Consider the following 24,943-nt stretch of genomic DNA (forward strand, 5'->3'; position numbering starts at 1 on the left):
AGTGTGAGGAGAATCTCAGCTGCAAGCATAGGAGTTCCTGCTCTGTCATACTAAATCATTATTACTTGCAGCGCTGCTCTCAGCAGCGAGGTTTTGGCAGTAGTTTTCCCTTCCTCACTGACGTTAGCTATCCTTTCATACAATTTAAAACAAAAGTTTTGAACTCTAGTGAATGAAAATATAAGGGGTTAACTAGGTAAAACTAGCTAACTTATGTGGCAACTATTTTTTTTTAAATATGCAGGGGGTAAAGAGAAGGAACTGCCCTTTCCCACCCCAAATTTTTTTTTGAGGTCTTCATGAAGTCAAGTCGACATCTTTAGAGACTAATGGGGATAAGAGTAGCTGACTAGTTTCTTTTGTTCACTGCAAAAACATTAAATTATCCTAGAATACATACTTCTTTGTGTTATTTACTGTAATAAGACTTTTTAGGACACAGATCAGTAACTTGAGTCATTTAACATATTTGTAATGGGATGATGTGGTTTCATAGAACTGGAGCTGAGAGAAATCCAGTACAATTTCCTGGTGTGTGCAGAAAGCTCCACATCGAGCAGAGACAGGGCTAATCTGGCTGGCCTACATCCTATCAGCAGGGATGGGGCCATGGAGGGCAACAGAGGATCACTATGCTCAGGGAAAGAACCAACCCTTCTGCATGTTAAGGATCTAAGAACTGTAGCATAAAGCAATTTAGTTACCCAGGGAAGGATGGGTGAATAAAAAATAGCAAGAGCGATTTACTGCAATTCCACAATTAGAAAGCAATAGCAAGATGAAAGCAGATGATAATGAGCCAAAGAAAATTGCCTTTTTAGGAGAATGTCATAGGAAGGACAACAGTTCTCCCCTTGGCTACAGCAGGAGTAACAGAATGGCTGTTAGGAGCCAGAGCAGAGGTGTCTGCACACCCCTTGGGCAGGGATAAGCCTGAAGGGGCTGCTGAGGAACAAAAGCAAGAACAGGATCCATATCTGGAGATACTGCATTAGAATACAATGGCTTTGTACAGTCTGCAACTCGGTAATTTTGGAAAGGGTGAACAGTCTTCCTTAAGTTACTAAGACTCTATTATAAATTTTCTTTTGATCAGTTTGTCCAGTTGCCTTCTGAGCCAACATGAGACACAGCAATTCATATTACTGAAATGGGAAATGCCTCATCTTTATATTTGGGTGTTCCAGCTGGGAGTTTATTTAACACCCACTGACCAAAAGGCAAATAAAATTCCTTTTGATATTCATGGGTAGAGGCCTAGCCTATTCCCTCCTCCTACCTTATGCCTGTTCCTCTTACAGCTCTGATTATAGATAGCATTTGGCATTAAAATTATTCCCTGCAGTCCTAGTTCACATCTTCAGATTTTCTTCTTTCGATTATAAAATTGCTGCATCACAAATATTTTCCCATGGGGATGTGTTGGCAGGACAGTTAAGAGAAAAGCCAAACCAGTAAATGTTCTTTTCATCTTGAACTTTCAGGGCAACAGGAAGTCTTCTAGCAAATTATTTTCAGTTTAGACAAAAAAACTGTTAATGGAACAACATAACAAGTAGTTTCATTATAGCAGTTCATGCTGAGCAAGTAAAAAAAGATAGAACTGTTAAATCACCAGTCAACTACTTCAGCATTTTAAAAGGATAGAAGTTTTTGAAGGGGCTTATTACTGAAATCACAAAAACATCAAGAGATTGGATTCTGCTATGGAGCCCTCAGTGCTGCTCCCATAAAGCAGTGGGAAAGAAGCTGTTTCTAACATAGTGATTTTTCTCTAATAGCAGAAGCCTGGAATTCTGTTTCTGCTCACCTCCCTTCTTACACACTGCCGTCACTTTCTAGTCCCATGGGAACTACCTATTACACATTCTGATGTTAGAATATAGATCTTCATTAAAAAGACTATTAAATGATTGAGACAACACCAAGCTGAAGCATCAATCTTTATTTATAAAGTAAATTACAAAATAGATACGGTAAACTTAGTTAATTTTAGCATCTGAAGGTGGCTTTCAGTGAATACATAAACACACTGATAAACAATATTTTTTCTTTACAGTGTCTATCTGAGCAACAGGGCAATTTTTATCTTGATTAGTTTAGCCTTTGATAGGAGTGTTTTAAAAGATCAAGATCTCCTTAACTTGAAACATAAACATTTAATAATTACCCGCCCTGTTAATTAACTATTTAATAGCTTGTGAGTTAACTGCAATCAGCTGCATTGCTTTTGGGCTTTATGAAGGCCAACAACAATTTGAATGGACACTTTTAATTATTTAATGACCAGAGTCAGTTAAAGAAGCAACTTTGATTAATTCCCACATTTTGCGCTGGTTGTGAACATTCATGAACAGAAGTGGAGGCAACTATGTAGATGTAAACGTGATAGATTGTACAAAAAGAACAGATACTTCTATTGCTGTTAGGAGAATAGCTACAAGAGGCCTGGAGAAGCAGCCAGCAATGCAAGACTTCATACAATTCTCTTTTTGAGGAAAGATGAGGGAGTGACATGCTCAGGACATGAGAAACTCCTGGCTGGGTCGGGAGTGTACATCACATAGAATATTTTCATGTAAGGTAGTCTACAATGCTGGTTTGGACTGAACTCTAAAGCAGCTCATCATAAATGCTCTTGCATAATCACTTAACCCACTCTCATCATTCTCCAGATTAAGTTTTCCATCTTCTACCCTCATCTACCTAAAGCAAGATTACAAAAAATACCAAACAAACCCAAAAAAAAAACCAACAAAAAAACCCAACAAAACCAAACCAAAAACAAACAAACAAAAAAAAAACCACCAAAAAAACCCCAAAACAAACCAACAAAATTAACAGGTAAAAATACCCCAAACAAACATCCAACAAACCCCCCCAACAACATGCACACGACCCTATCAGGTCAAACTTCATTATTTAAAACATTTAGTCTTAAAAAGCTAAACTTCCTTACAGGCTCAAGAAAGCGTTATGATGTATGTGCACCCTTGCTATGGCACAAGGGCAGGAATACTAAACTCAAACAACCCTCTAGCAGTAATTTTTAAACACTACACCCCTTAAAACCAAACCAAAACAAAAAACTCCAAAGTTATTTAGGTGTGTTGCAAATATTCTGAGTTAATCTAAAAATACATTTAATTACAGTGTACAATGAGCTGTACACACAGTAACCATATTTAAAATGCAATGACACTTGCCTGACCCATAGTACACATAGGAAACACTTCAAAGACCAGCTCCTTACCCAAAAGGGAGAAGGCAAGAGGCAAGAACACAAGAGCTAATGGCGAGCAGATTAGCTGAGGATCAAGACCTATTGAATTGGACTGATGTAGTGTGCAAAATTAAATGAAAAAAAGCTGAAGTTCAAAATTTCTGCATATAAAAAAACCACAGTAAAACCAACTATTGCAGCCTTCACATATAGTGCAATCTCAGTCAATAGCAAGCTAGTATAGCTAAAAAAAAAATAGATAATTTTTTTTTGTCAGGAACTACTAGTGTCAAAACATTATTCCCTACAAAACTAGGTTAAAATCTATTTTCCACCAGGTAAACACACGATTCAGCTTTATAATGAGTATATCCACCAGCTACGATAATATCCAACAAACCAAAGCTGGCAACTCCCATGTAGCTTTAAAAAAAACCAAAACCAACAAAACTCAAAAACCACAAAGGTCACATACAAGACACTAAAAAGCAAGTCCTTACTGGGAATATAATCTATTCATGAGTATTTGCTTCCTCACACAGTTTTAAATATTTAAGGTCATCCAATACTTGATTTCCACATCTAATTCTCCCTTAATGCACTTGTTAAAATAATCTATTTTTCCTCTTCTTATTAAACACATTACTTACACTTCAATCAAGTTTAGACTCTGGCTGATTTTAGTATTTTGATGAAGGGAAGAAAGGAGGAAAAAACCCCTGAAATCCTAACTAGGGGCTTGCTTCCAGCAGTTATTCAAGACCTAGCTGGATTTAAATTACAGATTTAAGTTACTATTGAAGTTCAAACATTTAGGAAAAGTAATTTTCAGAATAACTTGAAAGTAAAAATTGCAGTTGGTACTGCAAACACAGTAGGACCCAAGGATAATTCACTGTTACAAAGCAAGACTACTTCAATTTTTACAGCACTTAAATATTTTTAGATCCAAGTGCGCTGATAATTAATTATTTATTAGATACTTTGGGCATATTGCTCTGAAAGCAGCTCTATAATCTATTGAGTATACTAACTCTAGTCATCTTTTACTTGGTCATTCAGTACCTAATATGTAACACTTACGAGTGATACAGAAGTCTGGAAAAGCTATGGTATTTTATGTCAGATTTCTTTAAAAGGTAATTCATGAAATTATTTATGAATTTGAGATGACCAAGTTTTTGCCTAGGAAAATGTCCACCTATTCCTGAATGCTTATATTAATTGAACAATAACTGATTTTAATTTATCTTTTCCATTTCAAGGAAAAAAAACAAAACCAAACAAAGCAACAAAAACTAAAGACAACCTTCTATTCTACTATTGCCCATAAGTGCTACAAGGAAAAATAAAGTTTTAATTGGAACAATGCTATGTAGTCCTTCATCTCTTCTCACATGGAAAATATTACAGGTTTAATAGGCTACACATAACAATATAGCTGTGACTTACCCACAGAACACATGGGCTTCATAGTCTTACATAGTCTTATGATGACATGTACAGCTATTAAATAATGGATTCTAAATCAAAATAAAGGGGTACTAGCTTAGTTTTTCTCTTCTAGCTTTAAAATAATTACCTCTTCTATATGTCATAAAACATGGTCAACAAATATAATCATGTTATAATATAAAAAGTGTTGAGGTCAGAAAAGAGAAGAGTAAAAAGAGCTTTTTTTTATCCCTAGCATCTATGAATGGAATGATTTCAGTTCATTACCAAAAGCCAGATTTCCATTTCTTACTCTAATATTTTAACAAATACAAACACAATTTCTAATCACTAAGTGTTTCAGTCTCTGCTGGACCTCTGATCAGTCTTCGTATTCCCCTCTTCCCTGCAGGACCTTTTGGTTTAGCAAAACTCTGTTTGTAAGCATGTTGTTTTGGATGTACTTCTTCATAAAGAAAGTCAGCAGTTAACTCATCACCATTGTCTATTTCAATCTGGCAGAAGAAAACAACATCATAAAGTCAAAAAGATTTAGAAACTTTGCTGAAACTCAATACTATATTAAAACCGTATGTGCAATAATGTTCCAAGTCAAGCATGAAAAGTTCTCCAACTTATGCCTAATGCCCTGAGAAATCTTGGATCGTTTATCTGCAACTCCCCTATACTCCCACCAGTATTAAGTGTGACTTAAGTATTTTCCTGAAATGTAAGCACAACTAAACAATACATATGCCAAGGAATTTTTTTTGCCCCAAGCTTTGGCACAGTGTACCTGTTAATACTAACTAGAGGAACACATTCCATGTGAAACTAGTGCTTATTTACTCATTTGAAGTATTTACACATTTTAAGAATCAAAATTGTTCACTATAACATGCTTTAAACACTTAACAGTATAAGCAATGTGCATACATATTATTATCTCTTGAGAAACAGGGGCAGAAGTATAAAGAAGCTTATATTGTTAGCTAGCTACTGCCACTCAGCAAGTATTCAAGTGTTTAGCAAGGAAAAGCTAAAATAATGAACAAAATGGAAGGGAGTGTTTTAGTTTTCAAAATCTAGATATATGAAACAAAAAAAAATATAAGAAAACAGTGTTCTCAAGCCAACCTCCACTGTTTTAAATTGCAGGAATTTAGAATTCAGAGAAACGCTATGGCCTTGCTCTGCTGAGCATTCAGCACTTCATGCCCTGCCAACCACAACACTTGACAGACTTGCCAGCCCCAGTTTTGCTGTTACAAATACATGCTCAGAAATTGCGCTCTGTAGGAATTTTCAGGAGTCACATGGTGCTTTAATCTTCTTGTAGAAAGGCAATTTCAGAAAAATAATTACATACAAATACACATAGCAAAAATCTAGTTAATTCAGGTCATCTCAGTAAAAATGGTTAGTATTAACTCTGCTATTTTTAAAGGAAACAATCTTCACAGAAACTAAGCTTCCATAAAAGTATTTTAAAAAGTAACCGTAGGTCACAAATGGACCACTTCTGTGATCTCTGCTCGGGAGGTGAGAAGCAACGTTTTGCATTGCAGTAAAATCTATACAGTGTGAAAAGATCAGCTTACTTGCAAATGCTTGTTTGCCCCATCAAGGACTCCTAAGATAGCAGTTTTAATTTTCAGAACTCCAGCTTGAAATTATTTTGAAAATCCCTACATAACCTTGGCTTTAAAGGAATTTAGTGTTTAACAACAGCAATGTATTTTGGTCCAAAACACAACACAACTTTGAGTAAGAAATCATGTTAATTCTACAAAGTCCTTCAAAGTACTCTCAAATTCTTCCTTGATGCAGAGGGATATATTTGTCCAGGATAAAAGTGTAGAAATTATGAAACAGAGGAAAACTTCCATGACTTAACTTTGTATCTCTAGCTCCATCAACAATTATTTCCCATTCAGGAAAAACTAAGTTACATAATACCTGTCATAGTTTAGACAAGGTGGTGACAAAGTTATAGTTTTCCATTAAGAAGGGAAGACAGAAATGGAGAAAATACCCACACACCCACTGTACTTACCTTCCTGACTATCTGCATCCACAACTGTGTTTCTACAATTTCTAACAGAGGACTTTTGCAACTAGAGTAGAGCATTCGTTCTCGTATGCTACAGGTATACCCTGGCATAGAGTAGATGAAAACTGCAGGAAAAGAAAACAACACCACAAATCAGACCATAAATACACTCCATCAAAAGCTGTATCATAAAACCATTTATAGCAGAGAGGCAATGGAAATTAACTATGCGATATGAGAGCAAAAAATGTGGTGCCATTCTGGAGTTTTTTTGCTTCAGCAAGTGTTGAGAAGGATAAGGATTTGACAGGAAGGTCTCACAGATATGTATGTATAACAGAAAGATCTTTGACTGCAGAAGCTGAAGAAGGAGTAGAAATAATAGTAAGTTTTGATATAGAAGGAAAGAATTGCTGAGCCAGTCTTATTGGGTAACTAGAAGGCAAAGAGCAAGTGAATTGGAAGGGGCTTTTATGACTTAGAGCAAAGGATAAATCCACCTCAAACAAAAGATGTTTTTACCAAACAAAAGGATTTTCACAGGCAAACAAGAAAGCCAGTGTTGCAAGTAGAGAAAAGATGTCAGAATTTTCCACTGCAAGAAAACTGAAAAACAACTTCTAGCTTAAACTGAAACATACTAACCTTTTCTGATTGGAAAATAGTAACATGAATATGGTAATGTTAGTAGTTAGGATAGGCTTTATGTAATAGTAACGGCATTGATTGGTTGTCATGTTTTAAGATGCTCTAACCAGAACTAGAGATGGCTTCAGACGAACCGTGGCTGAAAAGGCTGTGGGCTGGGCTCTTGTCACCCATGACCCGTGAATTGCTGTGTCATTTGGATATAATAAACAGCATTTTAAAGAGCTGCCTGGAGCCCTGCATCCCTCATTTTTGGCTCTTACAAGCAAGTGTTTCATTTCAAACAGGGGATAAGAGAATGGCCAGTATCTGTATGTTTTCACATTTATGGGTATTCATAATCAAAATGGACAGCTTACTACTCCACAAACATAAGAGCTCTCCTTCACAAGTTCACAGTTTCACAATCAAATGACTCTGAAATTTATGATCATGCTGACACATCTTTCTCTCTGACTCAAAATTCCTAAGGAATTTGAAACAAGCCAGTGAAGTTTCATACTGAGAAATTTTCTCATACTTATGAATTCCAAATAGTCTCCTTCATGTGTGTGCTTATACAGGAAAAAGTGGTAACGCGCAGCATCCTTTGGAACTCTTTTTGGCAAGTCCTTAAGTTCAGTATCAAGCGTGTTGGCCAAAATAATAGTTTCATTTTTCATATCAATTTGCTGTAAACAAAGCAAATATGAATATAGTTAATGCACAAAAAACAAATCAGAGAACACGACAGGATGGAAACAAGTTTGAACTAATCTAATTCAAAATGGTAATTTATCAGCATACTACATCAACACACATTGTTTAATATGTAAGTAATCTATTTTATACTCATTATTAAAAAATAGTTAAAATATCTTATACTTGCCAGTTGTACATAATTGAGTTTCTTATTTTTCAGTTTCTCCAGAGCCTGAATAGCTTCTTTAGCAATGGGGAATGCTACTCCTTGCAGTGTTTGATGCTTGGTATCCACACCAACATCTGCCTGTACCTGGAACACAAGTCAGCTGAGATGTTAAAAGAAACCTCTGCAGGCATTCATTTGGTTTTATACAATGACTGACAATACATTCCATATGGTTACGCATAAAGTTAGCGGTAGCTATTCCAAAAACAAACTACCCCAAAAAATAATTTCCTTTTACAAAAGATTTGCATTTTTTAATTTACAGGTCATGTTTGTTTGCTAGCCTGTGAAGTTTCTTATCTCTGAAACAGATCTGCTTAGCAGAGCAACAAAATCATCAGAGGGAAAATGGTTCAAGTGTCAGTGAAAAAGTTCCAAGTTAAAATCTGGTATAGAGACCAGGAAGAAAAATCTTGATTTCCACATGCTGTGTTATACTTTTGACCTGAAAATATTCTTTATAAACTTTGTTATAGCTTGAAAAATTTTAGATCAAAACAAAGACATGATTTCAAGGGAGTCAAAATTTTTGAAGGAAGAGAGAAATTATGAGACAAAACTGATCTTTTCAAAGGAAAAGTAAAGCTACTACTCTCCCTCCTGCTTCAACATACTCCCCCAAAAAGCCTACACCAAAACCAAAGCAAACAAAACAAACAAACAAAATCCTAATTTCTCATTTTTAGAAGGTCTAGCACAAAGTAAAAAAAAAAAACAGTCCAGGACAAGCTAGACAGTTGTTCATAATCTAGCTGTATTAGTATCAAATGATTTGAGAGAACAGTTATTTTAAAGCTGATGTTCAAGAATTTATGTTTATCTTCATATTTATTCAGTTTCTTTTAAAATAAGTCTGGCCTCCAGTCTTCTTTGGTCTTAGTTTATTGTTTAAGTACTGTTTTTTTAATATATTCACTTCCGTTTAAAGTTTCACAATTACCTTTAACATTGGTTATGAAACTGCAAAAGTCAAGAGTGTACCAAATGGAAAGTATGGGCCTTAGATCTATCTAGTAGAAGATGTGCCACTTTATTTAAGAGATGTTAATAAGATATGAAACAAACTGATAAAAAATTAAAAGCAAACACTTGTGGCAACACTTACTTATACTTCACATTCTATAGAACAGCTTGTCAGCAACAAGGAAAGAGGAAAACAAAGCAGGTGGAGAGCTTACTTTGCACAAAGATTGATAAATTTATGAACGAGGTTATAGAAAACATATTTTGCAAAATATATATCTGCTAAGACTGAAATGTAGAATAGGAATCACAAAAATAATAAACCATAATAAAATACCATACTCTAGAAACCATATTAAAATACAGGTAGAAAATAAGTACTCCAAACTTAAAAACAAGCAGTGAAGTGTGGAGATAGACAAGGGAAGAGAGTGACACAGCATAACTCCAGATATAAGAAAATGAACAGAACCACCTAAGTAATTTAAGAATATTTAAATTTACACAGCTAAGATTCAGTTAGTAATGGCTGCTAAGTGCTGGATAAATGGCAGATGAAATTTCCTGTGAATAGATGTAATGTACGCAGGAGGAAAAAACCCTCTTTTTACTTGTATGGTGATGGGGTTGAGCTAGCTACTACCATTCAGGAGAACACCTTGCATATCATTCTGCCTAAACCTGAAACTAAACCCAAGCAAAACAAAAAAGCCCCAAACACTCCCCACCCGCAAATGAAATGTTATAAATTGTTAGGAAAAAGAGTAGAGAACAGAACATATTATTACGCACTGGAGATATCAGTAACATGCCTGCATCTTGAATACCATATGCAGATCTGGCTTCCCCATCCCTCCATCTCATAAATTATATAGCAGAACTGGAAAAACTGCAGAGAAAAGCAAAAGGATCAGAAGTATGGAGTACCTTCTTTAGGAGGAAGAACTACCCAGATTAGGACTCGTCAACCTGGAAGAGATAACTGATAAGGAATACAACAGAGGTCCATGGATAGAGAATCGTGGGACAGTTGGGGTTGGAAGGGTCCTCTAGAGGTGATTTAGTCCAAGCCTCCTGCAGTAAGCAGCAACATCTTCAAATAGATCAGGCAGCTCAGCCCCGTCCAACCTGACCTTAAACGTTTCTAGGGATGGGGCATCTACCACTGCTCTCAGCAACCTCTTCCAGTACCTCATCACACTTACCATAAAACAAATTCTTGCTCATATCTAATCTGAACCTACCCTGTTTTAGTTTAAAACCATTCCACCTTGTTCTATTGCAAAAAGCCCTTCTAAAAAATCTGAGCCCTTATTTTTATAAGCCCCCTTTAAGCACTGAAAGGCCACTAAGAGTTCCCTGAAGCCTTCTCTGCTACAAGCTGAACAACTGCAGCTCTCAGTCTTTTCTTGCGGGTAATGTGTTCCAGCCCAATGATCATTTTTGTGGCTCCCTTCTGGACCCACTCTAACAGATCCATGTCTGTCCTGTGCTGAGTACCCCAGAGCTGGATGCAGCGTTCTAGGTGGGATCTCACCAGAGCAGAGGGAGAGGATCACCTCTATTTACTGCTGGCCACACTGCTTTTGATGCAGCCCAGGATACGGTTGGCATTCTGGAATACAGAGGTCTTTATCTAAGGAGAGAGGGAAACTGAGGATTGACTGAATGACTCTTCTTTACCTTTGTCAAACTATCTGTAGGGTATAAGAATAAATTAGAGATGCTAGAGAGCAGTCAGTGGTTCTTCACATAGTATTTTGTCAAGCTGTGGAATGTGCTGCCACAGGACCTGTGGCCAACAAAACCTTTATGTGGATTTATAGAAATGACAAGACTAGATAATGGATGAAAAACCCATTAAGAAGAATTACATAGTAAGATGTCACCTTTTGTGCAGGAAGATCCCTACCTGCAAATGTTAAGGCAACAGAAGAGCATTTAAGGTAATTATGGACTTCTTGCCCTGCTCCTATATCTTTCCTGGATTTCTGCTGTTCTCTCAAGGACTTGACAACAGACTAGGGTCTCAGGGTATATATTATTAGGGTAATTATGAAAGAATATACATATGGAAAACTTATTAAAATCAGAAAGCTCTTAGTTTGCTAAGTCTTATTCCAGGCTTTGTAATGGTGGAAACAATGAAGAGATAATTGACGTTAAGTTATTGTATTGTGAGGTGTTTCAAACAAAGCCAAAATGGCAGCAATATACAAGGTATGCGTCCCTGAAAAGCAAAAGTATTGCTGCTGAAATTTCAGAACACATAAAGACTTAGTCTGCATGAATCAGCTTCTAAACACATTGTATGTAGTACATACACTAATACCAGAAGTGATCACCGATCCCACAGAGGTTTTACATTCATTACTCATCATTCATCATCATGGTTTGGTTTTTTAAAAAGTTGATGAAGTAAAATGCAGTATTTAATGATGGTGAATGTATTTCTGCATTGAATTGTTAAAATCAGACATGAAAATGAACAAAAGACACCACTGGGAGAAAAAAAGTCAATAACCAACAAAGATGCGGCAAAAGCACAGTAGAGTGAAAACATCAGAGAAGATACACAGGTGTATTTAACACAATGGCTGCTGGTATCCAGCTGCAGAAATAAATCACATTTCAAACACATGTACCACAGCTCTAACATACAAGTCTAAAGAACAAATAAGTTCAGCACATGACCTATTTTAATATACGTCTGACACAAACAGTGTTCAAATGAAGGAAAAATGTGATGAAAAGAATCCTCTGAAACTTTTCAGTCACTAGCTAGCTGGCAATTATCAATTATTTTTAGTTAAAGACATTTGATAGAGATTTTTCTAAAAAGTGTTTGTAACATAAGCAAATCAGTATCTTAAAGTGTCAGCTATTTGGTTTGGATTTCTGTTTCATTTCTACTGGAATCCTCTTCCCCTCCTCTCAGGCTTAAAGAGAAGTGCACTGGTACTGGAAACTATGTACCTTTCCTCTAAGAATAAGGCTGCTGAAATACTCCTGGCAATCACTCACTGCAATAATTGCTATTCTGTGTTTTCTCTACAATTTCTGCCACCATGGGAAATGCATGGGGGCAATCACAAGTGGACAATGACTGAGGTTGGAAGACATCTCCGTAGGTCACCTTGTCCAATGACACTATTCAATCAGGGCCACCTAGAGCCAGCTTCCCAGTTCTGTACAAACAGCTTTTGAATATCTGCAGGATGAAGACCTTGTAACCTCCCTGGGCAACCATTGCCAGTGCCTGGTCACCCTTCACAAAGGACATCCCGTGATACCAAAAGCTGAAGTTGCAACAATTAAGCTCTGCAGTTGCCAGGCCTCTGATTTGGACACTAGGCCTTTCAAACGCAATGAGATCACTCATTCCACTTCAGCCATCATCATCCTGCAGTTTCAACCCATTGTGAAGTACATTTATATGATCATCCACTCACACTTTCTGAAACGTCCCATTTTCTGTTCTGCCTTTTTTTACTCTAGAAAGATATTTCCCAACAATACATTTGGAACTCTGCACCATTTCCCACACATGCTTGAAGACGTTTTAGGTACCTCGTTAATCTTAATTTGTCGAAGTTCCTCTTCTGCTGCAGTCAAAGGTGCAGGGGAGGATTGTGATATCAAATATTTTTGATATCCATTCAGTGAAACATCATCCTGAAAGCACAATATCAATATTTATCAGGATCTTTTAGAATAGAACTTTTCTTCATCAATTTTCTATGGAGCATTGCAAAAACATACAGTTATGGTCATTTTATTTGAATATTCCAATATTCCATTACGTCTTGTTTCAGAAGCCCAGAGGTATCCCAGTTAATACACATGAATTAGCAGATGGGACCATAATAGGGTTCCACCAGAAAATAACACAGCTGGTTGCAACCAGACCATCCTTAGGTTTAACAAAATAAAGACAAAGTTACCCACTGGATGCTGATGATCAAGATCCTGAGTGACATCAGCAACTTGAACACCTTGAAGAAGCTGTGATATTCACACAGATGAACATTAAAGGCCAGCAACGATTAAGAAGTTTATAAAGACACTCAAACCAGCATTTTAGAGATATAAAAGTTGTAACATAATGAGCCTAGAAAAAGTGAGTTATAGCAATGTCATCTTCCCTGTGCTCCATGCCATTCTGAAAAAACAGTAAGACAGACGTAATGCTCCTTCCTCAAAACTGACACGGAAGTTCAGACTTGTAGGGCTAGACACAAATTCCACATATTACATAGACTGCTAATGGTTTGGTGCAAGTGGCAGTGAGAGACTGGTTGATCGGACAGACAAGAAAAAAATGACAGGACCTCCACCTTCTCTTACCAAGTCAGTTATTTACTTCCCTAGAATACAGCCTCTCCAGAGAAGTTGATTTACATGTTGGTTAGGATAATGCAGCCTTCATGACAGGTTAATGAAAAATATAATTAATTATTTACTCAGTGAGCAACAGAATTATTAGTCTCATGTCCACCACAACAACCCATTTCTCTTCCACAGCTTTTTTTTCCCCACTACAATATCCTCCATTCTTCCCCAAACACCTTCCATTCCATTAGAGGACTCATGCTTATGCAGCGAGATTAAGAGATATGCCTATTATTCTTATGTTATTTAGTTTTCATAACCATTTGAAGCAAGGACTTCTAAGCCTGACGATGTTAACTCTACCTCTTAACTTGTTCAAATGAGTTTAAATACACTTTAACTCTTTATATACATAGCTTTTAACTATTTTTTTTCCTTAAGCCAAAAAGACCATAAACAACCCACACAAATACCAATAACATCAGCTACTATATTCAGTATTTAAAGTCAGTGTCCTGACTTTGAAAAGAAAAACATACCTGTACCGTTCCAAATACTTCATCCTTAATATGGCCACCTCCAAATTCTTTCTTAAGCGTTGCTCGGGTTGCTGCATACAACATTTTTTGACGAACCTAGCATATAATTTTGGTTTGGTTATTTAAAAAAATTTTGTTGTACACAGAGAATCTAGCATGTTGGTGTACCAAGTCCATTAACAAACATCTTTCTTGGACAAGTATTTTAAGTGTTGAAGCTGCACTATAAACTTGTAGAGCTCTGAATCATTATACTTACTCATACTATTAAACTCACATCATCATTATACTATATATTATTATCAAAGTAACTTCAAAACAGAATTGCAGCCTTAGTTGGAGTATGAGGGTTTTTTTAAACAGGAAAAAAAATCAGCATAATCTTTAGTAATTTTAAATGGGAAAAAACCGCAACTGTTTTTTTGTCACCTGGTCTGTGTATTAATGGATACAACAGACAGCAAAAGAGCAGACTAGAAATACCTCATTATTACTTTTGATTTGATAGTGACTCCAAATAGTTATGGTTCAACTACAGAGTGGAAAAATTATGTTTGCTCCCTATTAACTTGTGTCTAACATAGTCACTTACTCCTCTCTCAGCAGCCCCACCTTCCCACTTGATTTCACCATCATGTTATCCCCTCCACAATACTACACCTTTTCCACATAATCATCTCTACACACATCAACTTTTGGTGTCTTATTATTTCCTAACTGCTAGTGAAAGCAGTAGGAATATGGGAACAGCTTTGCTTTCTGCCTTCCCTTATCTCACATTCCCAGAACCTGTATCCTAGTTTCTCCTAGAAATCCTTAATTCTAACCTTAGTCCTCTCCCATGCTCTCAAATCACTAAGAAGCAGTGTATTCTGTGGCACACCACATATCCACAAGTGCCAGGTGGGAAGCCAGCAAGCTAAACAGAATAAACAGCTTGAGCTCACACTATAATCCTCCTCTATATGAGCATCCATTAAGAGTTCTGTCCTATATCTTCCATAAATTTTTCCCAAGTACTGACAGTAAGACAGACAAACAGGACAAAAAAACCCTGTATTTTGTCCGCCAGTTGGGCTAAAAATACATTGGATCAGCTGTACTCCATCTAGACCTACTGATATGCTCTTTAATCATCTTAAAAAAACATTTTCCTAGTTTTCTTCTGGGAATGTAGGGGGAGGCTGAAGAATGCTTCATTCCTCAAATCCTCTTCCTTCATATCTCGGACTCAGATCAAATGTTACTGTTGAAAAATCATTAACATGAAGCCTCTGATGACTGTGACTTACAGGAGAGTGATCAGGTGACCATGCAATGAAGATCCATTCATATCCTTGAGCATTCTGAGAATCTAATCTGTAGAGTATATAACATGGTTGCTTGTCTTCAAGAAGAGGAAGGACAAAGGAATCATAATCTTTTTCCCATGATCCAACTGGCCATCTAGAGGATCCCACAACAAGCTGCTCTAAAACCAATAAGCAAAGCTAGAGGTTAGCAACAATACAGTTAATACTTTCTGTCAAAATTAATAATTACAATAAAAAGTTAACTGGACACGTAATTGTTCATAATTATGCCCAAAAGAATGGAAGACAAGAACAGTAAGTGTAAAAGTGGGTGAATTCCTACAAAAGCTATGTTCAAATCCTAACTTACTTTTACAAAAGTACTGATAGTTTAGAAATAATGGGCTGGTTGTCATCAAGTTCTTTGATCTGAAGTGATAGTATTGATGTCAGTTTTTAGGAGAACATACATGGAAGGGAAATAAGAACTGTTTTCTAACAGTTTATTTTTTAATTTGGAATACTTAGGCATAAATATTTTTATTTTGGAATTATAATTACTGATGCTCTTGGTATAACATATTAATGTTTGCACTCACTGTAAGGAGTCAACAACCCAGTTATACAGTGAAAAGAGTTTGGAACGAATATGCTTGCACTAATCACTGACTTGACTATGTAAGTAGATAAACCTCTTTCTAATATAGCTTCATAGCTATGGTCTCTTTAAATGACTGAAGTTATTTATTATGTATAATTGGCTTAAGTCTGTATAGAATACTTCAATGGTATTTAATTATGTGAACAGCTGTAGCAACAGCTTATACATCCAAAGGAAAGTATTAGTATACTGTCTTACAAAACATTTATCAGCTTCCCAAGAAATACTAGCCTGCACAAGTGGAATAGAAATACTTTGTTTAAATGGGGTCTTGCAACTATTTGAAGACCGACATAGTAGCTAGTATACAAATCACCATTTGATAGTCTAGAGCTTAACTTATAAAACTTCAGACAGAAATCCAACAGCACAGAAATGCCTCTAGAGCAAAACATCAAGGAAAGCTTTCCACCACAGTAACTCACAGAAAACGAACAGCTCACGGCAAGGGTGTTTGGCGCTTCTTTGAATTAGACACAAAGTACCTGAAGTTGTACACCTAAACCAAGAGTATTCAGAATGTACTTGCCAATTCTGAACTCTAGGTGGATTTATACCCACTTGGATTTAAGATACAGCCAGACGAACTTTGCTGCCCAGCAGCAAATCTCTTCTCTTATTAAATCAGATTAGCAAAACAGGATTTGACTATTATCTGTTGACTATTATCTGTTACTTAAAGCTCCTGAAGATAGATGAGGCAACTGCCCTTCTTCCAGTACACTGGAAGTTTTACAGGTTTCTTTTTGAAATCCAGAAAATCTATCAAAGACTGGATTCTGCTTCTTATAGAGATGAAATGCATATACCCACATCTATATGTTCATATCTATATATGTGTATACACATGTACACATACACACAAAAATGAAAAAACAGGAAATGAAAAAACAGAGAAAGTATTCCGTTTATATCTTATTTCTAGGCTTCACTTCATATTATAAAGTAGCATATACACAAAAGCCTATTGTTTTGCCTTGCTTAATGGGACAAAAACCCCAAAACAATGGTTTGTTAGCATTTACCTTGTGCTACTGAGACCATCACAAAGTCCTGCCCGTAATCTTACTATTCCCACTGCCTTAAAGAAAGCTATATTAAAATATCAGACGACTTCCCAAGAAAAGCAAACACAAAGAAGGTAACAGTAGGTTATTTACCTAACAATAAAAGAGTGTGTGTGTATGTATGTACATGTAACTTTTTCTAGCTAACAGATTTTTAGTGTACTGTAAATGAATGAAGTCTAGAACAAACAACTTCAAAGTGGACAACTGACATACTTGAAAAGATGGACTAAACCAGGAAATCTTATAGAACCAACCAACCAACCAACATTGCTATTGCTTGAGTTTTGGAGATGTTTCTAATTCTACTCCTTTCTCTCTTTCCAGCCTATATCTCTTTCAATGTTTGCAGCCTATATCCCTTGCCAAGAAGTTCAAAAATCAGACTCAAGTTCTGATTGAAATTATGTGATTTCCTATTTATACATATATGTTGAAATGTAAGAAACAGTTTTAACTCTGAAAATTTAAATAAAGTTACAGATTTATCAAGATATTTTCTATGTAGCCAGATTATTATTTAAATATTTGTTTTCCCAAGACTTTCTATGTACAGCACTTTTATACTGATATATCCTGGTTAAAAAGGTAAAATTTATAGTTATACATCTAAGCTGACTGGTTGTTGTGTTAAACTACCTCTCTGCCTAGTGAAAGGAACCAGAGTGTACAAATGCTACGCAGGTATGGAAATTTTCATTTCCTCTACTCTTTCCTTAGTAAGAGATAAGAATAAGCTTATTTATACTATCCATATCAAATACACAGCAGTTCTTAGTAAAATATGAAATTACATTTGGGAGAAAAATTCAGATGCAAAAATACAGTAGTATTGTAGTAGAATTCTACATATTCTATATATGAAAAACCTTAGTAACATTAAGCTTGGCAGACTTCTGGTTTTTAAACAATTGTAAATGAAAGTCATTAAAATAACTAAGAAAATATCTAAAAGAAACAAAAAAAATCATAAAATTCAACTAACCATTCTCAATGACTATTTTTAAAAGCCTGTATTGTCCATTTCTGGCTCCAACAAAGATGTCTTTAAGACTTCCACTAGCTGAAAAAGAAAAAATAAAAATAATCAAATTAACACATTTCACTTCCCACGGACAAAGAATATTCATGAGGGTAAGAACAACACTGGAAAAATGTACAAATGGCCCTTTGCTACAAAGTTGGAAAGAAAAACTAACCCAGGAGTGATGCTGCTGCTATGCTGCACACTGTTCCAACCATCAGCTTGCCACACAAAGATAAAAGGCAACATTAAAATGCAGCCCTGCTTTCTAGCATGATTCTACCAAATGATTTTCAACATCGTGAAAATTAAAGGTGACATCATATCATCAATCTCATGTTTCAGAGTTAACACAGCAACACAATAAAAATATGACACATCTCAAATTACAACAGCTTCACGAAGTCTGCAGGCTTAGCACAAACTTTCAGACAGAAACTTTACACCTGCCAGGAAAATGTTAGAGCTTGTCTGGTAAAAGTGATGGTCTTTCCTGAGAACACCTCTCTGCAGAGTACCAGTGAAAGCTGCCACTCATTGTTCATCTTTCATACTACCTTATCTCCTTCTATGGTTGATGACATTGTTCAAGCCCCAGCCTATTGTAACAGGATAGCTTTATAGTGAATTTACAAAGGAATTAAAATATTTTTACATGTTGGTAAATCACATTGATGCTGTACCACCAACATGATAGATTCGCTTCCCTAAGCACACTGAAGAGCTGTAATTGACTTGCATGAAGGCCATCCTTATCTCAACTGCTCTGCTAAATAATCTGAGTGCAAATCAGTTTAATTATACCAGAGACAGAGGGTTGTAAGGACTTACTGAAAAACATTTATTGCAAGCTGGTCCTTTAAGTAATCCCATAGGATAGAGCATAGCACCAGCAAAACAAACATCAAACCAGGAAACAAATAAAATGGATTATTTATAGTCAGGTTGAGGCCAAGTGGACAGATGGTATCCCGCAACATTATTGCCCTTACCTAAAACATTTTACATTTATGTTCATCCAGGCCCATCCTGAGAGTCCAAAATGGCATGTTAAAAGAATATATTAAACAAACTGAACTGCAGTGGGTTACCAGTTCAATCTCAGTTTCATCCCAGCTGTCATCTTCCCACTAACCAGTGCAGACCCTCACAGTAATTTGCTGCCAGCTTTTCTGATCATCTCTGTTGGTCTTCACCATTCCATTGAGCAACCAAACATTGTGCCATTTTCTAGACTTTTTGCTCCCCCAGAATATTCTTTATCCTCTTTTTGCCTATTATCCTTTTGTTCCTTATTCTTTCATTTCAAAACTACAAACCAAAACAAAACTGGAATATAGCAGCCTGTACACAAATTCCAGAACTGTGACAGTTTCCTGAAAAAACATTTTGAGACACTTGTGAAAAAAGCTCACTATCAAGTATCTATGGGTTTTTTTCATCATTAAGATTTTTTAATCCATAACAGTGATATTATTTTCTGTTTAAACTTTCTGCATAGCAGTGGGCCACAGAATCAAAAATTGGGCTTATTTCACAAATACTTTTGCAGAGAATATTATTTTAAAATTATTTAGAAGACTGTAGACCCATTCAATTGTATTTCCTCCCAGTTACTGCATTCTGTGACTTCCTACAGTATTTATCTGCACTGGCCTGTTTAAAACGTCCAGTCCTTTTAGCAACTGCCTGATACATAGCAGTGTGCCCATGACTTCATTTCTCTTTCCAGAAAAAAGCAGCACATGCTGCCAAATCTTGTAATTGTTTATGAGTGACAGTAGCCTGTTTGTTGTAGCTAAAGCCAGCAATGGCACAAGCAGAGCTATTCCTCTTCCAAATTGCAGAGACTGATGCTTTGCTGCAAACAGGATTCCTGATTAGTGCCTGCTGAGGGCAGGTTCCCGAAGGAAAGCTGCCGAGTTCCCTGCAGCTCTCCTCAGAGGACGAATGATTCTCAGACACGAAGCAGAGCAGAAGAGGCTTAGCCACTCTTTTGCTTACAATAAGCAACAGAGTTTTCTTCTGCTCCTCCCTGCCAGCATCGCCAGGAGAACAAGGGATTATGAGTTATTAACTAACAGGTTTCCCCAGACTGGAAAAAAAACTCAAACTATTCCAGGTGCACCTCTAGCCTGAGAATAGTTGAAGAACTTAAAACAAGAAGCTGCAATAAAGATCAAAGACTGGCATGCAAAAGAAGGAAAAGAAGAGAGGAAAAAGGACGCAAACCACACGCAGCCAATGGACAAAAAAGGGCATAGAAGAGCAGCTAAGGGCTGCCGTGGCTGGGACAAAAGTCACCTTCAACAATAAATATCTGAGCGCAGGCAAAGTACATGGTACTAGTCACCGAACACGCAGATTGCGGAAATCCAGACAGTAAAACCCGACTCCTCCATAATCCTGCAATATAATCCCTGCTTAGCATTCTGTGATTCAGGAGAACTCGCTACTACTGCGAAACAATGTGCTGTCTCCTTCTAATTGCTCCTCGCACTCTCCAAGGCCTGGAAACAGGGGGAAAAAAGGTTCCCACATACTTTTCCCCATCGTGGCCTCCAGCGATGGGCTTTATAGTGACTCTCCAACGCCAGGGCTCCTGCTGCTCCCCACGGCTCTCTCTGCAGGGGACCGGCAGCGACCCCCGGCATTTCTCGTGCTCTCCAACCCATCCCGAACTCGCTACGGCGACCCCGAGCAGGCGACAGTCCCCGGCTCGACGCTCACTCCGCCGCCGCTGGAAAACCTGCACTGGGGGAGCTACCTGAGCCCAGGCGGGCCCAGCCCGCCATTCATGGGGCTCTGCAGTGAACACTTTCCCCGGGCAGACTCCCTGCCTCTCCGGAGCGGACAGGCGCGGTTCGCTGGGCCGATAAACCCTGCAGGCTTCGCCTGACTGGGAACGGACCTATGGGCTCGACCCTGAGGAGCCGTGGTCGCCGGGGACGAAACCAGAAGCAGTTGCCCCACTCGCTCGCTCCCTCGCCAGCCCGCGGTGCAAAGGACGGGCTCCTCCGGCAACAAACAAAGAGCGCAGTAGTGGAAGAAATCCGGCCGGGAACGGCCCGCTAAGCGTCCGTCGCGGCCGTCTGCCTCCGCGCCGCGCCCCGACCCGCGGGGAAAGGCGCTCCGCCTGCCTCCCGCCCGGCTGGCACGGCCACAGCGGAGACGGGGCCGGCTATCATGAGGAACAGTGGGCACCGCGGAGCGGACGTGCGGAGGAGCCCCGCGAGTACCTTGGATGCCGGTCTGGTGGGACATGTCGCACCGCGCCCGGGCACCGCCGCCACCGCCGCCGCCGCCTCCCCGCCCGCCCGGCACGGCCCGGCCCCGCCGCGCGCACGTGACACGCCGCCGCCACGCAGCGGCCGGGAGGGAGAGCGGCGCCTTCCGGGCCCCGCCGGCCGGGCCGGGCCGGGGGCTGCGGGCTGCGGCCGCCACTGCACCGGGCCCGCTCCCCATACGCCTCCTCTCGGTGCTTCAAAACCTGGATGGGGCGCGGCTCTCTCTTCTCGCTTTCCCTTTGCTCTCCCTCTCCTTTCTTCGCCTCCTTCACCTGCTGTCCCGGAGACTGCAGCGCGATCCGCCGCGGGCATCGCCGCGCAAAGCCTGCGACCAGTCCTGCCTGGCAGGAAGGAACATGTGCCCCGCGGCCCGGTTGCTTGTTAACCGAAGTGCTGAAACAGAGCTGAGGAGAATTTAGTTGATCTGTAGAAGCCCGTTGGTGGAGACCTGTCGCTCTGGTTTGGGACGGCACAGAAGGAGCCATCAGGTGTGTGTGACAGCAGGTGGCATGTATACATCGTAAATTTCGGTTAAACAGTCCCTGATACAGAGCCCACAAGTCAGGGCACAGAGCACACACCCAGGGCTCGCTCAGTTCAGCACTTGCCCGTGCCTGAAAGGCAGTCTTTCTCTGTTAATTTTGCGGTATTTAGTACGTGGTGGCACTGCATCGACAGAAACAGTGAAGATTTCTTTCAGTGCAGATCTGGTGGTTGAGCCACTCGTCTGCCTCGGCAGGGCATGGATCCAGGTTTAGAAAGGGTGCATCTGCTTCTCAGGTCCCTATCCACATGGCCAAAGGCTTCTTTATGCCTTTTCAAACTGTGTTGGTACAGTTTCTCTCAGCTTTTTCTTACAAAGTTTCCAGTGAAGAAGAGTCCTGCATCATGAATTTAAGCATGCTCTGAAGGTCGATTGGCTTTTGCTAGCTCTTTTTCAGACTCATCTGTCTATGGGTTGAGAAGCACCGTCCTCCTAACAACAAAAAGATGGGTACTAAAGCTTCTTCAAAAATCGCTTCATTGTCAGCATTTTTAATCTGTGCTGTGGTCTAGATTACAGCTCCACAGATAAAATGTGGATGCTGTAGGCATTGATGATGATGATTTCTTCAGTTTCCTGGGAGTTAGCAGGTTTTATGGCGTGCTATTCAGCTAGAGAACACAAGAAGTACTGTAAAAGGACATACCAAATATCCAACCCAATGGAGCAGGCAAGAATTGAAGAGTAAGGCGAGCACATGGTAATCCTTCCTTCCCTGGTTCACCTTCCCAGCTTCCAGCATGCTGTAGCTGAGGAATTTCTGAAGTCAGCTGTGTTGATAAATGTGGGTGCCTGGGCTTTGTCAGATCCCTAGTTTAAAGAACACGTGGGATTTAGTGTCCTATTTGGGAAACGTGAAACAGCATTGTAACTGTTATGTGAACTGTGCTATGTAATGCTAGTCCAGCAAATAAAAAGTCACTGTGGAGACACGTCATCAGTTAATGAGCTGGGACTAACAGCAGCTGGGCAAACAGAAAAGCTGCAGTTTTTCTTTCTTCTAGCAAAGAGGCTGAAAGAAACCAGGAAATAAGAGACAGGTAGAGCCTACCAGGTACTCAGTAATCAGCTCTTGTTCCTTAATTGTAAGGCTCCAGGAGCACCAGGAGTATATGAAAATAGAAAGAAATTCTTGGAGAAGAGCTTTTTCAAGAGGAAGGGAATACTAGAGATCCAACCAAAGTGGCAACCAAAGATGTGGTTACTTTAAATTATTTGAGCCCTTGCCACAAGATGCCACAGGTTCTAAATTCTTGGGTTTTTCCCGTTTTGCTGTTAGCGCTTGTAAAGGATGGCCTGAAAATTTATGAGGGAAAAAGAAGTTTTTCTTGATAGACAGATGCCCTGAAAACACCGATCAGTTCCTTGCTCCAGCTAGTCATGTGTCCCCAGGACCACTACTGTTGTCATAATGTGATAACAAGGATGTGTGGCTAAGATTGTGGAACTGTTTTTTTTCAGTGGAAATTCATGCCTAGACTGGAAATATCAAAATGGTATGACATCTGTCACTATATTCAGATCATCTTGTTTGTCTGTCTGAGGTCATATCACTGCAGCTTCCAGCAATCTGAGGGCTCTAAAGTGCAGGAATGCAATCTTAACATCAATTTTATATGAAAAAAAACTTCTACTCATTTGTACCACTTTTTGGCAAAAAGACAAACTGAAAGTCAAACATATTTCCTTTAAAATATTCTTTCTCAATATCACATGTATTTTCCTATTACAGTGATTGATATGTGACCAAGAAGAGATGTTGCATGGAAATTAACACAAGCAAGTAGGGATTTTATATCTAATGAAGATTCCTAAAGTTCTGAATTTTAGTGTCCTTCAGATTCTTACTAAAGTGGTTTAAATATTAAACTCCTATCCAAATCATAAAGAGTACCTGGACAAAAATAGGGATGTTTATATTTTAAGAAAGTTTTCTTTTTCTTATTGGTAATATCTTCCTTGTACTTGAACTGTTTTTCTACAGCAGATTTTGTATCTAATTAAGGCTGTGATTGTTTTCGTAGAGACAGCATATTGCCGTTTCCCAAATTATAATATTTCTTTAACAGAATAATAAATGACATATTTTAAAAGGAAATACTTCTAATAGATTTTGGTGCAGCATTTTCTGTGTGACTTCTGGGTCTTGTTTTCAGTGTCTTTAATGCCTTTTCCTATACATTTACTTCTTCATTGATTTAACAATGTTCTGTTCAAATACTTATGCTAGTTTATTAAATATTGTGGTTATAAGCTCTGTGGAATCAGCTGTTCACTCTGTTCATAGCTGTGTAATGGTGTGCAATCATTTTCTCCTGTTTAGATGTTGCTGGCATGTCCCAATTTTGACTATAATTGTCCACCTCACAATGAAAATGCACGTACTGTTTTACATACAGTTTCTATTACTGCACTTTGTACCTATCTTAAGGTGCCACTTAACAATTAAACACATTTCCAACAATGGAAGTGTAAGCACCTTTCTTTTTACCATGCAATATTATAATATTATAATATTATGGTTTCTTGCTGCAGACCTCCATTGCCTGTAGATGTCTAGCTTGATGCTCTTCAAAACTTCAGTTCAGATTATGCTTTTCCCCATCAGCATGGTCTTCAAAACTAACCATATTTTAAGATAATTAAAGTATGAGAGAGTCCATCAACATGATGAAATTTCTTCTATATAGAGTAAAAATATAGTATCAAACTCTTCCTTCAAAAATACGTGAAAACTTAATTTCTTCAACTCTGCTTCTAGTTATCTCCGTTCCAACATGCTCATAGGTAGCTAAACAAAAAAATTAGAAATCACATCACTGCTAGAGTCAGATTTGCTTTTAACTTTGAGGATAATGTGAAAGGTGTTCCTAGCAAGTAGACTTTGATTTTTGAGCATGCCAAATAAAAAGATATTCTTCATGATGAACAGCGCTTATGGATAGTCTGCTATTAAGAATTATTGC

The 24,943-nt window shown here is 38.3% G+C and overlaps 2 protein-coding genes across 3 annotated transcripts in view; one reads left to right on the forward strand and one right to left on the reverse strand.

Annotated features, from left to right (window-relative positions):
* Positions 1-1,930: 1,930 nt before the first annotated feature.
* TWF1 (twinfilin actin binding protein 1) lies at positions 1,931-21,459 on the reverse strand. Of its 2 annotated transcripts, none has more exons than XM_014871130.2 (9): positions 21,386-21,459; positions 18,108-18,185; positions 15,395-15,573; positions 14,103-14,198; positions 12,802-12,906; positions 8,227-8,352; positions 7,879-8,029; positions 6,714-6,835; positions 1,931-5,172 (listed from the first exon to the last, which is right to left on the reverse strand). In XM_014871130.2, exons 1-9 carry the CDS (start codon positions 21,408-21,410, stop codon positions 5,002-5,004), a joined length of 1,053 nt encoding a protein of 350 aa, XP_014726616.1. In that variant the 5' UTR covers positions 21,411-21,459; the 3' UTR covers positions 1,931-5,001. The 2 variants fall into 2 exon arrangements, with proteins under 2 accessions (XP_014726616.1, XP_088021689.1); XM_088165563.1 differs by having other exon boundaries at positions 8,227-8,348; positions 12,798-12,906.
* Positions 21,460-21,768: 309 nt separating this feature from the next.
* TMEM117 (transmembrane protein 117) overlaps positions 21,769-24,943 on the forward strand; it is a 192,278-nt gene continuing 189,103 nt past the window's right edge. The window contains exon 1 of the mRNA XM_088165566.1: positions 21,769-21,921. The gene's annotated coding sequence lies outside the window, so the exon portion shown is untranslated. The remainder of the gene's footprint in view (positions 21,922-24,943) is intronic.

This window comes from Sturnus vulgaris, chromosome 5, assembly GCF_052056855.1.
Source record: "Sturnus vulgaris isolate bStuVul1 chromosome 5, bStuVul1.hap1, whole genome shotgun sequence".
In the NCBI taxonomy this organism is placed as follows: Eukaryota; Metazoa; Chordata; class Aves; order Passeriformes; family Sturnidae; genus Sturnus; species Sturnus vulgaris.

Excerpts from the sequence above, each read along its gene's own strand:
- TWF1 (XM_014871130.2), bottom strand. The coding sequence starts at position 21,410 with ATGTCCCACCAGACCGGCATCCAAG. Across the intron at positions 14,199-15,394 it reads GGTCACCTGATCACTCTCCT|GTTCGTCAAAAAATGTTGTA; the intron begins GTAAGTCACAGT and ends ATTATATGCTAG. Across the intron at positions 5,173-6,713 it reads GGATGCAGATAGTCAGGAAG|ATTGAAATAGACAATGGTGA; the intron begins GTAAGTACAGTG and ends TTCTTCTGCCAG.